This window comes from Epinephelus lanceolatus, chromosome 12 (assembly GCF_041903045.1).
Source record: "Epinephelus lanceolatus isolate andai-2023 chromosome 12, ASM4190304v1, whole genome shotgun sequence".
Taxonomy (NCBI): domain Eukaryota; kingdom Metazoa; phylum Chordata; class Actinopteri; order Perciformes; family Serranidae; genus Epinephelus; species Epinephelus lanceolatus.
In genome coordinates, this window is record NC_135745.1 from 11,003,921 (window position 1) to 11,018,738 (window position 14,818).

At 39.3% G+C, this 14,818-nt stretch overlaps 1 protein-coding gene across 7 annotated transcripts in view; it reads right to left on the reverse strand.

Annotated features, from left to right (window-relative positions):
- carmil3 (capping protein regulator and myosin 1 linker 3) overlaps positions 1 to 14,818 on the reverse strand; it is a 116,009-nt gene that overhangs the window by 11,693 nt on the left and 89,498 nt on the right. For 4 of the 7 annotated variants that reach the window (XM_033650444.2, XM_033650441.2, XM_033650443.2 and 1 more), the window contains exons 26-32: positions 14,287 to 14,400; positions 13,402 to 13,577; positions 13,211 to 13,304; positions 6,605 to 6,730; positions 5,115 to 5,181; positions 4,314 to 4,501; positions 3,362 to 3,441 (exon numbers count right to left, since the gene is read on the reverse strand). In XM_033650444.2, the coding sequence (XP_033506335.1) occupies positions 3,362 to 3,441; positions 4,314 to 4,501; positions 5,115 to 5,181; positions 6,605 to 6,730; positions 13,211 to 13,304; positions 13,402 to 13,577; positions 14,287 to 14,400 (845 nt within the window). The remainder of the gene's footprint in view (positions 1 to 3,361; positions 3,442 to 4,313; positions 4,502 to 5,114; positions 5,182 to 6,604; positions 6,731 to 13,210; positions 13,305 to 13,401; positions 13,578 to 14,286; positions 14,401 to 14,818) is intronic. The other 3 variants (XM_078172943.1, XM_078172944.1, XM_033650442.2) reach the window with 1 other exon arrangement.

Below are 14,818 nucleotides of genomic sequence, written 5' to 3' on the forward strand. Positions count from 1 at the left end.
ACTACTACAACTAGCAGTAGATGTGCAGTGATGTGGTTGATGGGTGTAATTTGGTATGTATTTTTCTGGCATTTTAGCACAAGCTGAGTGCCATCTAGTTCCATCTAGAGGGGCAGACATGTCTATGGCTGATATCTCCAACACTCGGCAACTCACACCAAAATAATCTAGACTGATAAATAGCACTACAGGTGAGAGGAAATATATGTATTTTTGATGTTGAGTGAACTATCCCTTTAAAAGGTATAGCATTTTTTTAAACATAATTTGTGAGTGACAGTTTTTTAAATTATCTAGTGCAACACTAGTCTGATGGTGGAGAAGCTTTGGTAGTTGACAAAACCTCTGTTGTAGTTTTTCATGTTAGCCTAGATTTTTTTTTTTTTTTTAACCATTATCACTTATGCTGGAAAATATGTATTTTTAACTTCTCACATAAGTCAACTATTCATAGATCTAGCATGTACATTAGAGGAACAGAAGCATTAGCATTTTTGGCATTTAGTTTCTGTCCACCTTGAGAGTGACAGGCTAATTTTCACCTTCTTTTTAGCTCCATTTTTGGTCTCCACCAGCTAAAAGATGCTAAAATGCTTCGAGGGACCTCAGTCAAGTGATGATTATCTGTGGGTTTATCACTTCGAGTGACATTTTTTTACATAAAAGTAGTTGTGTAGTCTATTGGTAATACCAAAATATTAATGCTTTAGAGTGACTCAAAAGGATCAAATCATCACTTTACTGAAATTCAATGCTTTATTGGTATTTTATTGATTATTTTTGCACTATGCTTTAACATTATGTGCCAATATGGATAAGTACTGTTAAAGTAGTTGTTTTAATCAAAGCAAATAGTTGTGTTTCCTTAATACATAATTACTTTGCCAAAGATCTATTCTGTACATGTGGACAGTCAGTTTTGTCTCTAACAAAAGCACAGAAACTATTTTTGCGTGACCACTGTGCAGTTTCAGAGGGAAAATTAGTTGGTGAACAGGAGGCTGGACTATAACAGTAAACAAGATGATTTATTTTATATAACAGAATATGTTCTGGTTATTGAACAAATAGAGCTACAAATGAGGCCTCCATTCAGTGCAAATGAAATCTCTTCACTACATCTGTGCCCGAGTGCTTTAGGGAACATGCTGTTCATTCATCATTGATACCACTGCATGGCATGTGAGAACCAAAGCAATATAGGGAAGGATATCTAATAGTCCTGTTGTTATGCATGTAATATGGACTGTATGAAGCATACAGGAGGACGACTTGTCTAATGTAGGGGCATACTAATATATTGCCATTTCTGGTGCAGCTTCTTGATTTGTTTTTTTTTTTTTTTTTTTTTTTTTTTCATATTTTGTGTCCAGATCAGGTTCGCCCAGTAGGAAGTCTAAAACCGCTGTCAATCACATCTTCAAACACTATTAATTTGGTACATCTAGATATATGTAAGCAGCCACAGCACTGATATCACTCACTTCAGCCCTGTCTGGATGAAATGTTTGAATTGATTATGTTAAATTCAAAACTATGTGTTGGAACTCTGATAACATTTCCATTTTAGCTATTCTGATACAGCACTGAAGCACATCACATTCATCCAAGGGAGGAAAAAAAAACATTCTTTCATAATTATTACCCTGCATCTCATGATTATAACTTTGCATTTGGTAATTATGGGGAAACTTTTTCATAACTAGGAAATCTTTATGCGATTATTATGAGAAGACTATCCCATAATTATGATAAAAATTACCTGTCACCATTTGAGAAGACAGAATGTGATGCCACTGCCTTTATGTATTATTTCCTTCATAGTTGGAGGCTTTGGGAGACACTGAAGTCACTGACTTCATGGCAATATTCATACCGTGTGTCAACACTTTCCAGGAATTTCAAACATTCTGATGCAACACTCAGAGCATTAATATAGCAGCACACCACTAATTGCTATGTAAAGATATGATGGAGTAATGGCGTTCTGAGCAGAAATTGAAGTAACTCTACATCTGTGTGTGTTGTAATCTGAGCTTCTTAGTGCATGTGTGTGTCCCACTGGCTAGCTTTGCACTGCACTCATACAGCAATTACCACTGATATCTTTTGTCAAAGTGCTGTTCCCACCCTCTGGTTCCCCCTGGTTAACACTGTAAGCTCTGTCAACACTGTTGCCATTGTATAGCACCATTTATGGAGTTAGCAACGTTGGCTGCTAGCCACTGGCTCAGACACCTCTATGTTGAGAAAATTCATACCCTGTGAATTTCACATAGAGCTCCTTCAAGTTAATGGAGCTACTCAGGTGAGGAACACATTATGATTTACTTAAACCTGCATTAACTGGCTTGAGGGCAGTAGTGGGTTATATTGTCACCTTCTAACTTGACATGGCTAACTTGTTGCTTATATACACATCTAGCAGATACTGAGCAGTGATAACATTTGTTTTGAGACGTGTTTGTGGCCACCTGGTGACTATAGGTCTAATATTTACCCAGTTTTAGCTTTAGTTTCCACCAACTCAGGAACAAAACATCTCACTTTTTAGTTGCTAAATGCTCCACTATGTTTACCAGCTCATCGTTAATTTTGCATTTAGGCTGTTAAAGATATACGTGCAGGATTTTGATTTTAAAAAGTAAAGACTCTGTCCTTTGTATTTTCTTATCTTCTGTTGTCAAGATGTTTATAAGTGTGTACTCCCACAGCGCTCATGTGAGGTCGGGGCTTTCTAAAAAGGTAGTGACCAGGTGCCAGACCATAAGCAGCAGGCTAACAAGAGACAGAAGTTGAAAAAAACACATGTATAATGAGACGAAATGCCAACTAGAGTGAATCTGGGAATGGCTTTTACTTTCACTGGCAAGTGTGTTTCCAAACAAGAACCAATAATTCTGCATATCATACCTTTATAGGTGCCCTGTGGCATTTTCTTGTAAATAAGAAAGTTACATTTAGCATTACTTACTAAAAAAAAGCTGCCTACTGCTGCTGGAACGTACTGAGGGTGCTGAGAGTGAACCAAAACAGTTAAATTGTGGGTCAGTAAACCAAAACAATGAGCCGAAAGATGCTAAAATGTTCGACAGAGCAGAAGGGGACTATAGAGTTGTATGATAATTTGTCTTACATAACTACAAGATTAAGTTCTTGCACTTCTGTTTAGATCTGCTCCAAGCAGATGTTGCAGAATAAAATATCAGGTTTTACTGATCCGCCAAGATTTGTAGGGCAGCTTTCTTAATGATTGTGCTTTCACTCTTGTATGTGTTGCCCTCAGGGGCCGCTGTAGAAAAGACATATCTACTGCATTTTTTAATGATTGCACAAAAATAAAACTGATTCTGTGAGCTACCTGTCGGGTAGAACTCTCTTGCTGTAGAAATCAGGCAGTCCATCCTCCAGCATATTGACGCCTCCGTTCTCGGAGCAATGCTGTGCACATACACGCACACATACACACAACAGGAAACAGATAGAATAACAGGATAACAATGATCAATCCGCCATGTCGACAAAAAGCTGAAAGGCTGACAATAAGGTATTATCATTTCAAATGGCTGGCTGGCAGAACCAAATCCACTGCCAACAGAAGCCTGTTTGTAAAACAACTCCTCATCACGCTGCCCTAACTGAGTTTGTACCGATTTAGAAAAAGCTTTTTACAAAGTCGCTAAACAAACAAACTGCTAAGTTAGAGGCTGCCCTGCAGCCCCTGGGAGATGGCTGTGCATGATTAACATTTGAGTCACAGAGACACATGCGACAGCTTCCTACTTTAAAAGGAACTTATTTTTGGAAAGTGCCACTGGCATGAAAAGCAAGATAAATAACAAAGGTTCACACAAAGCAGTCAAGAGATAAAAGAAACCCCTGAAAACAATACATGTCAGGTTTACCTTCTCACCTCAACACCTTTCTGAGCTCTTTTGTGGAAACACATAACTTCATGCTGCAGCATGAGATAAAAAAATAGGCAGTTAAACATATACACTGATGCCACTATTGCAATAAAGACTCCTTTACCTTCTAGGTGCCATAAAAAGATCCAGATGTCATTTTAAAAAGTGCTGGCTGTGTTAGAAGCAAGTGAGTATACAAATCTCATACATTTGTTCTGCTTGCCTTTTAAATTTGTATTGTTTTATGTACTCGCTGTATGATTTGGATTAATTGATTGTTTGTGGTGGAGAAACTCCTCTTTATGGATTTTTTATCACAAGAGGCTAGAGCGACTTGTGATGTATGCCAGCTGGAGCTCAGAAAAAAGTCAGAGGTCACGGCTACGCCATTTTTCATCAACTTACAGATTCTGGGGGAGGGTGTCCTGCTCTGTGTCTCCGTGGTGGGCGAGGCCTTACGTGGGTCACGTGACGCAAGGGCGAGCCGTTGGTGGGTAGGGTGGACAGACACTCCCATGATGCCGAATGGGTAAGGGGTGCAGAGTGCGGGGGAGCAGAGGGGGTAGGAGAGGGACTGGGCTCATCACCTAGACCTAAGACAAGACAAAATAAAAATTACATTCATGTCACATCATGACCAACACTACACTGCATACACTGATTTAAGGTCAGCCTCTATGAAAGTTGTGACATCACATTTACTTAACTAAAATATGAGAAGACAAATATGATAACTCTCTACGGCCTTTATTTACATAGCCATGCTACTGCAGCTGCCCTTTGAGGCAGAAAATGGATGAAAATGGAGAGGCAGCTCTGCTATTCTTAGACCTTGAGTAGGGCAAAAAGTGTGGAGTTTGGCCCAAGGGCGGTATGAGAGAAAAGGCCATGTCATTACCTAAAAAGGGTTAGTCCTTCATTTTTATGATATTACATGCAATATTAAATACACTGGCTTATAACACAGTATCTATTAGCATAAGCATTAGCATGGGTGAGAAAAGTTAAGGCCAGCTTAAATATTGAAAGACACGATTACTCATTTCATCATGATAGGGTGCACACCACTTGTGAAGCTGAAGAGATACTAGTACTTTTATTACCTATGGAGAGTCAGTTGACCCTGACCCTACTATTACTGTAAATATATCATGCTACATGAGCAATTGAAGACAATTAGCCGCAATTCAAAGCACAAAAACTCACTCAGTCTGGTGGAGACAGGACGAATTCTTCTAGTTCTGGAGCTTCGCTTTTTAATAGCCATTGTGTCCTTTTGTCAAAGGAGAGAAATGTTTAATAAGCAGTGATTTTATTTTAAACATTATCCTCATAACTTAACATGGATGTGACAACACACAAATATAACAAAAAGAACAATGGGGTTATGTGCTGTATTTCAACATTAATAAATTATTATTAATCATTAATAATTGAACAATGAGCATTACTGTCCTTAACAATAATAAAATGCTGTGTGTTTGCTGTATTTCAGAAAATATCAGTTCAGTTGCTTTACAAGATGAAACAGGAAGACAGGACTGTTCTTTCTGTAAAAAGTGGAACAAAAGCTTTCAGAAATCTGGGACATGGTGGAGGGAAAGAAAAGCTGCTGAGGAAATTATTTTCAACATATTCATTATCTCTAATAAAATGCAGAAGAAATCAATGTATCATCATACAACAGATCGTATAGCATCTTTCAAATAGTTTTGCACGTTTCATATGATACCTAGTGGATTAGCGCTACTAGCAGTTAGGTTTGGTTCACAAAAAGAATTGTGGTTAGGCGTCATCACGCAATGCAATGTGATGACGTGATGTAACATGATAATGTAACGTAACAATGTGACATTGCATATGTAGCTTGTAGCTGGTCTCATGGGTCAAAGTCCTGTGTTTGTTTGACCCATCCACCCCTTACCTTCCTTCCTATGCAGATAACTCTCTATGCTACGTAACCTGACTTCCTCCTTTACTCCTGTCATATGATGGGTGACAGACTGCAGCACGTATGTTAAGTCATGACAGCCCCTTAGCTCACAATTATATGGGTTATATATGAATTATAGTGCATTTCTTTTCATATATATAACTACAAACAGTGAATGAGAGCAGCCTAAAGAAATACAAAGCAAAAGGGTGAGGGCAGGGAAATCAGTGCAGTGGGAAGCTACTGCTGTGGAACAGAGGATGGCAATATTTTTTACCATGATCTATTTTTACAATTACAGTAAACCATGTATTAGGATCCAACAATGACAGATGTTGACCTGCAACAAATTATATTTTTCACTTTTTTTCTTTTATCTTTGTTTTGATTAATTGATTTAACAGATCTACAAAATGTCATAAAACAGTGAAATATCTCTATCTCAATTCCCTAGAGCACAAGGGGATATTTTCAAATTGCTTACTTTGTCTCTTCACCAGCCCATAAATCTAGAAGTATTCAATTTATAGGACTTGCTAAGAAAGAAAAGTAGCAAATTTGCACATTTCAGAAGCTTTTCTGAAGCACTTCAAATTACTTAAACTATCAACGGATAATCAAACCAGCTAATTGATTTTTATCATGTAAATCATGTAATGCTCAATAGTAAGAAATAATACACATCTGTCCCTCTGGAAAAAAAGAAAGTCACTATTCACTCACTAAGCATTCACATATTATCAGCATGTCCTCAGACACTTACTATTCCCAGGTTGACGCCAAAGTCGTCATCAGGAAAGTCCAGAGACTCAACTATTCTGGACTGTCTGACGGTGCGTCTGCCCGTCCCGACGTCATCCCAACGCTTCGCCTGAGACACCTGCCGCAGCTGATGCAACATACATACACATAAGAACACATGCACAAACACATACACACAAATACACAGTGATGGCACCTTGAACAATATCCTTCAACACAATCTCAGAGGAGAGGTGTGTCCGTCCTTGTACAAACAAACAAAGCAAATGGTACTTTGCTATAGTTTGCAAAGTCCATGAAGAATATGAATAAAATACAATTTCTTGATTATCAAAGCAGAGTGAGGAATGATAGAGGACGAACTGGCACTGCAGCAAAACAGAGGAGAGAAAATGAGATGTAACGGTAGAGGCAGTGAATGGAATGCAAAACAGAGCAGGTCCTGGCAGTGTTATTGCCAGAAGTCTATTTTTGCCTCCTTTTCCACTGGCTTCATTTTAAACAATTCAATTTTATGGAGAGGAGAACCTGCAGGGTCTAATCATGTCCTTAACAGACTCAAATCTAGTTGTTATGTTGTTTCTGAGTGCAATATTATCCTAGAAAAGCTGCTCTATACTTATAACCCTTCATCCTGATATGGTAATAACGCACAGCAGCTCAAATGCAGTGCCTACTTCAATTAAACTAAACATTAAAGATACACAACCTTTTTGACAGCATGGGAGATTTCTATCACAAACATCAGATTTTAATGAGGTCCTCCATGCTACAGAAAGACTTTCCTAAGGGACAAATAATGAGCTTAATCTGCACTTCACATCAAATTGCACCACTACTGATCCTCAACTTGCTAAACTGAATCTAAAAGTAAATGTTATCATTTTGTTGAGTGTTGAATTTGACATTTCAATGTAATCTGGAGGCTTTTCTGGGCCGACTCTATGGCACTCTGGTTGGAAATCTCCACACTAGACTGATAAACCCGGAGGCAGAGTTGTACTTATTTGGCAACATTTTATCAATGATGTGTGTGATCTGTAATAAACAGAGTTTTTAAGACACAAATGTATTCCACAGCAGACAACATACTATAAATATTCAAGTATTTAGATGAAACCATGACTCATCTTACTAAAAATAACTGACTGACAAAATGAAATGAAATGAATCATCATGTCATTAACAAACACCCTGCCCAATTCACTAAATGTACACTGAGGTGAATGGGTTTTGTTAAAGTGGCAGTAGGTTATATGGATTATTATTCATATAAACTAATGAAAAAAGTAAGGAAATTTGTGTTTGGTAGATTTGTTGTAACAATGCTTCTTGGCAATAAATCTTATACCACTGGAGAGCCTGTTTATTTCCCTTTTAAATGGTGCCCAAATTGTAAGAAACATGCATTTGTGGGTTGCGCCCATGAAAAATTTGCAAAATCTTCTCTGCCAATGCCAAACAGCTTTTTTTGCTGTTGCTATTGACTCTTGTTTTGAGCTTCCGGTACCCCCAGGTGCTGACAATCAGGTGTCAATCAGGCACCTGTTTCCAGCACCTGTGAGCATGGGCCTTGCTACAGTGGTCAGTTGGTGTCTGTCCAAGAATCAGCATGCCACGTTTGACTGATATGGATATGGCCCGTGCAATAGGGCAACTTCAAGCTGGTGTTTTGTAAAACCAAGTTGTGGCATTATTTGGAGTGAGCCCTCGTGCCATCTGCAAACTGAAGGCCAAGTTCCATATAACGGGGGATGTCAGAGACCCAAGAAGACGGCACCCCAAGAAGACCGTTTCCTCATCCTATCAGCACTAAGGAACCGTAGGCAGTCTCCTACAGATTTGCAGTCAAAGTTTGCAGGACGATATGGCCGATGACTCTCTGCCCAGACAAGCCGGAACAGACTGCACGCAGCCAATCTCCGGTCTCAAAGAGCTGACAGGAGGCCTGCCATGACTTCCCTTCACCATCAGGCCTGTTTGCGCTGGTGTCAGCAACACGTGCACTGGAACCTGAACATGTGGAGGAACGTTATGTTCAGCGATGAGTCCAGATTCTGCCTAAGGCAGATCAAAGTGTGGAGAAGACGTGGAAAACGTTTTGCTGATTGCTGCACCAATAGAGTAACATCTTTTGGTGGAGGCAGTGTGAAGGTGTGGGGCGGCATCTCCCTCACTGGAAAAATGAGGCTTGTCATCATTGGAGTCAATCTCAGTGCAGAGAGAGATATCGAGATGAAATTCTGCAACTCGTCATATATCCACAGTCTGGGACCAAACTCTATCCTCCAAGATGACAGTGCTCACCCCCACAGAGCGGGGTTTTTTAGAGACTACCTCCAGAATTTGGGAGTGGAGAGGATGGAATGACCTGCCAGCAGTTCTGACCTCAAACCTATTGAACACTTGTAGGATCAGTTTGGGTGCGCTGTTTGTGCCAGAGTGACCAACACAAACACGTTGGCTGACTTGCAACAAATGCTGGTTGAAGAATGGGATGCCATCCCACAGCAGTGTGTGACCAGGCTGGTGACCAGCATGAGGAGGAGGTGCCAGGCTTTTGTGGCTGTGTATGGTTCTTCCACACGCTACTGAGGATCCTGTTTGTTGAATGAATAAATTGTTAAACTGCCAATATGTCTTGTTTCTTCAGACTTCAATGATCCAATAACCAAGCAACACCAAAAAGAGTCAACACCAAAAAAGAAAGCTGTTTGGCATTGGCATAGATTTGGCTAATTTTTCATGGGCGCAACCCACATACTCAGCTCTGCTGCTAATCCCACAAATACATGTTCCTTACAAATGGGGCACCACTTAAAAGGGAACAAAACAGGCTTTCCAACGGTATAAGATTTATTGCCAAGAAGCATTGTTACAACAAAGAAATAATCTACCACAACATACATTTCCTTACTTTCTGTGCTTAGTTTAAAAGCAATTGAAAAATTTTGGTGAGCAGCAAGAAACTTTGTCAGAACACTGATACACTTTTTCAAAGTATGAAAACAATCCAACCAATGAGAAAGACTCTGAGGCAGTGGGCATGCCTGCATTCTTTTAATCACTTCTAACCTACTTCTGGGGGTGGAGCCTTACGTAATGCCGTAATTCTCCAAGCTTGTTCAAATTTTAACCGATTTGATCACTTTCCTCCCATTATGACTTTGAGATTGCAGATTTATGTTGAACAACTCAAAGGAATAGTAAAGACATTTTGGGAAAAACAATTCTTTGCTTTTAGGTGGAGCATCTGAGTCTTGTCATCACTATTCCTGTTCACATGCAGCTGTGTGTATGCCGATTAACTTACCTAACATGTCGTTTATCACGTCATAATATGGAAAATTGGAACAGCTGGAGTCACTTATGCCATTTTGCTTCTTTGCACTAAAATAGGATTTTTTCAAAGTGTCTTACCCGTGGCAGACTTGTTGGACAGTGTGAACACAGCCTCCTTCTTTCATTTCTTCAACCACCTTCTTGAAAAGATCAGATTTGGGATATTTGCCCACATCCAAAAATCTGCTGATATCCAAGTCTTTCATAATGTTTAAAAGCAGCTGTGCTTTTTCTTCCGACCAAAAATGTGGGTTTTTCTTCTAGGCGTGTTTCTCCACCACAGCCTTACAAACTGTTGGCGAGTTGGTTTATGCACAATGCATCCATGACAATGCACAGAGCTAACAATTAACAGGTACTGTAAGAGGCTGTGTGTCGTAGACTGCGGTAAAAACCCCAACTGAGACGCATATTCTGAATGTGCTATATTCATGCCCAAATAATCCTCCTAAAACCTGAATAATACCAGCATATCCTACATGTCTTCCTTGGAAAATGCTACATTCAGAATCAGGTCTCATTAAGACTACCCCAACAAAATATGCTCTTTCGTGACCCATACTAAAGTCCGATTATTGTAAAATTCTGAATAAGAGTGGAACATTACTGTGCATTAAAATGCAGTTGCTGTGAGGTTTCCAGGTAACCAGCAAAGTCTCCAGGAAGTCATTTCTCCCCACAAAGAGTCTGCTACATAACTCAAATCACAACATTTTTTAACTTTGGTTTTGTTCATTAGTAAGTTTTGCGGGCAGTGGCACTGGCTGTTTCCCTCTGCTTCCAGTCTGTATGCTAAGCTACCTTCTCCTGGCTCAGCTTCACACAGTAACTAGTGGACAGACTTGAGAGTGGAACTTATCTTCTCATATAACTCTCAGCAAAAAAGTGAATCACTGTCCCTCCCAAAAGGTTGAACTATTCCTTTAAAATGATTTCAAAATTCTATATTTAAAGCTGAACTCTAATGTTTTGTGATTAATGATGTAATATATATTAATGTAATGTTATGTAAAAAAAAAATTAAAAAGTAAAACTTTTTTTAAAAAATACCATTAAATTTAACATTAATCTGATGAACCAATGTAGATCCTACAGCCAGGCTCAGACTAAAGGAGTTTTAAAATCCTAACTGATCTTGAAATCCAGTTGCATCACACAGATAAGAAGAAACTTCACAGATGTTCTTCTCTCTAATCTTAAACATACAGTACACATCACAAGATTTGAAAATAATGGCCCATCACACACTACAGAGAGAGAAATACACCACCTCACATGATCTTATGGGAAAGTGGATAAAACAAAAAGGAGACTGATATGGTTTGACAACTTGCTGTAATGTTAACGATGCTTTGGAGTGAGAAAAAAAAGCAGAAGGCACGAGTCGGGATGAGAAAATGGTTGGGGAGACATGGTCAACAAGGGCTGTCTATTCTTCAGTGAGACCTGAGGGTGAAATTTTTGCCAGTTTTGATATCTGTCCACAGTAGTATGAACTGGGGGTGTCGTATTTCGGAAGGAAGCGGGACTGATTACCCAGGGCCCCAGTGGGAGAGGGGCCCTCAAAAAGCCTGGCTGAACCTTTTTATTTTTTTTTCTTTAAACTGGAGCTGTCCAAGGCCCCTCCAACCCCCTAAAGGCGCAACATGGTTTAGTCCACCTCTGCACTAGAATTTGTCTCTAAACGCAGCTAGAGCCAAGTGAGTGACTGCTTATGCTGCTGGAGCACCAATGAAGACGGTCATGACTTTGACCAAAAAAAAAAAGGAAAGAAAGAAAGAAAAAAAGAAAGAAAGAAAGGAATAGAAAGCAAACTGACCTTGTAAAAAAAAAAGATTACCGTTGTTTGCTCTTGTGAAAGTACTGACATAACCAGATTTTAAATCCCTATCCAACTAGAAATGCACTGATTGTAGAATTCTGGGCCAATATTGATACCAATGTTTTTATGTTGTTGTTTAATTTGTTTTTGTTGTCACCTCTTGTGTGCCAGGGAAACAAATAAATCTACACTTTAAAAAAATAACTGAATTGTTAAAAAGTAATTAACCCCTTAATTACACTACCTTTAATAAGCACAAATTCAATCATAAAATTTAAAAAACAACCTTGAATATGAAAAACATCTCGGTTAAAAATATAACCGATTCAAAAGCCTTTCTACCAAATTTAACACCATAATTCCCACTCTAAAATCTATTCTATATTGCTGTCAAAACATTAAAATGTCCCTCCCTCAAACAGCTGTATTTATTAAAGTTTCTTGGCAAAAATGTTACAAGATTGCATTGAACACATCATGATAACGTTATACTTTACCTTTGTATAATACTCATTTTTACTAAGTAGAGTTTGAATGCTTCATGTTGTAACATCTATCTGCAGTTAGTTTCAGCCACCGGCTGCTTACAGCTAACAGCCAATGTTTACTAGCTCTCCTCCTGCCGATTTTAACACAGTTATTCAAAATGTACCATTATCAGGGAAATTCAAGCCTTCACACATTGATAGTGAATTTACTGCGTCCTTTGATCCCGACAGTGTCCAGGAGAAGATCCCTGTTTATCCCAAACACGTTTTCTATTGTCACTGGGATGCTTTAATCATAATTTTGTGTCCCATCACTGAATGTTTTAGTAGTAAGCCATGTTTTAAGCGGGATAATGTATAGTGAGCTGGTGACTGTTGAAAGTGCCGACAGGGGAATGGAACCCCGATGCGCAGTCACCGGCTCACTTTACCTTATACCTTACCTAACTTGCTAGCCGTCTTGTCACACAACAGTGAGATCAAGGAGCCCATCTGCCAAACAGTCACTGTATTCTTCTTGAACCTGCTCATTAATTTTAGTTTGTGGCTGTGAGTCTGGAGCCCTGCTTTTTAGCCTGCGCAAAATTGGCGATACAACAGAAAAACATCGGCCACTGCCATCAGTGAATGTCATTTTATCTGCCAATAGGCCGATGGCAGCCAATAAGGCAAATGTTGGCTGATATCAATGATCCGCCAATAAATCGGTGCATCCCTAGACTGGATCTGTACGAAATAATATGGGCTGAACATTGACACCTACCAAAGTCCCAGACCAGATTTTTCCTCTGATTGTTGGAAGAGGTGAATCAGGAAAAAAAAAAAAGCCCAAGAACTCCTGTAGTCTGAGCCCAGCGAAAATGATCTTTGCTATGAAGTTATTGATTTCAGCTTTAAACATGAAAACACTTTGTTCTAAATTCTACAAAGAAGTCATGCAGAAAAGGGGTATTACCAGTACCAGGGTTTTATGGGTGGTGTACAGCTCTTGCAGAATCTGATCCACAATTGAGTTGGTCAGATAGGAGACCACAGACAACTTCACCTCCCTGAAAAGAGGAGAGCAAATGAAAACAGAATAATAATTAAATCAGTATCTTAGCTGAAGTTTTTGGCTTGACTTGTTTCTCCGGCTCTCCGTCTTACTCCAGGGCTCTGTTGATATCCTCAGCTGCTCTCTCCATGAGTGCATTGCGAATGGCGGAGCGAGGGATCGAAACTTGTTCGGAGATGGACGAGAGAGGTGGGCTGAGTCTCTCTGCAGCTGAGCAGGACAGTGGACACAACTCGCGGCACAGAGACACCATAGAGTCCACCACCACCTGGACACAGTTGACCCAAGACATGCATTACCACACATACATTTTTCACACTTTCTCAATATACACATATGTTTCCATTGCATTTAATAATTCATGCACAGTGGTTCTTTATCTGCTAGATTTTCATCCAGCTCCTTTACTCAGACTTGTTGTCATCTTTTATTTATGTGCATTGCAGCAATCCATTCATCCATGAATCAACCACTAATAATTCAGATGATCTGTCCATCCTCCTCTAGATCTAACTTTATCAGTTTACACCAAAGTTGGGCATTTGTTCATGAACTGAATTCTTTCCTTTTAACTGATCTTGACCTTTGAAAATTAGAAATGTAGCCGTATGCATGACTGCAAAATTAGAAAGCACAAACAGAAATGTAAATTATGCTCAAGTAAGTTTCAAATTCAATAGAAAGTATCCAAGATTCCTCCTCGGGGTGTGCTGCTTTTTTATCACTCCACTGCCGCTGAATCCCAATGGGAGCAGAGCTGAACCAAAGAAAAAAAAAGTTAAACTGTTTCTTCCCTGTGAATTTAAATGCTACATTTCTTTTGAAGTCAGCATACCTGCACCGCACACACAGTCGCACGCTATTAATGGTCAATTTAAATGCAACTAGTCCAGAGCTCAACTTCTGTTTAAAATACAGACGCATCGGGGGAATGGCTGTTGTCTGCGATTACGGTCACAGTTCCACCTCCATCCTACCTGCAGCTCTTTGTCGGCAGCCTTGGCCAGCTCTCCAGCCAGAGTGTCCAGTCGTTGTTTGACGGGGCCGTCCACCGACAACACATGGGCCAACTCACACAGAGAGGGATACAGCTGATACACAGACAGTCACACACAGCAGGAGAGGGAAAAGGTTAAAATCAGTGGAGTAACAAAAGAAAGCACTGAACAGAATGTCCCCTCTCTAAAAGTTGTATCAATACATGTATTATATTGTCTGATTATTACAATTGAGGTGCAAGTAGTATTATAATCTAGTAGCAGGTAAACGTGGAGCTAACTTTGACAACATTACATTAAAAAAATCATCATATTCTATAAGCTGATCATTTGATTTGTGGACCAAATAACTGATTTTCATCCATATGTTATAATTATTATCTAAAAGCCATTAAAAAGTTTGTGTTGCCAAGTTGTGAAAAATCTCTTTGACTTGAGTAACTCTTCCTGTTGGCTTATAAGAATTAGCCCTTAGAAATGTCACCAATTGCTTTTGTTTATTTGCCTTAAT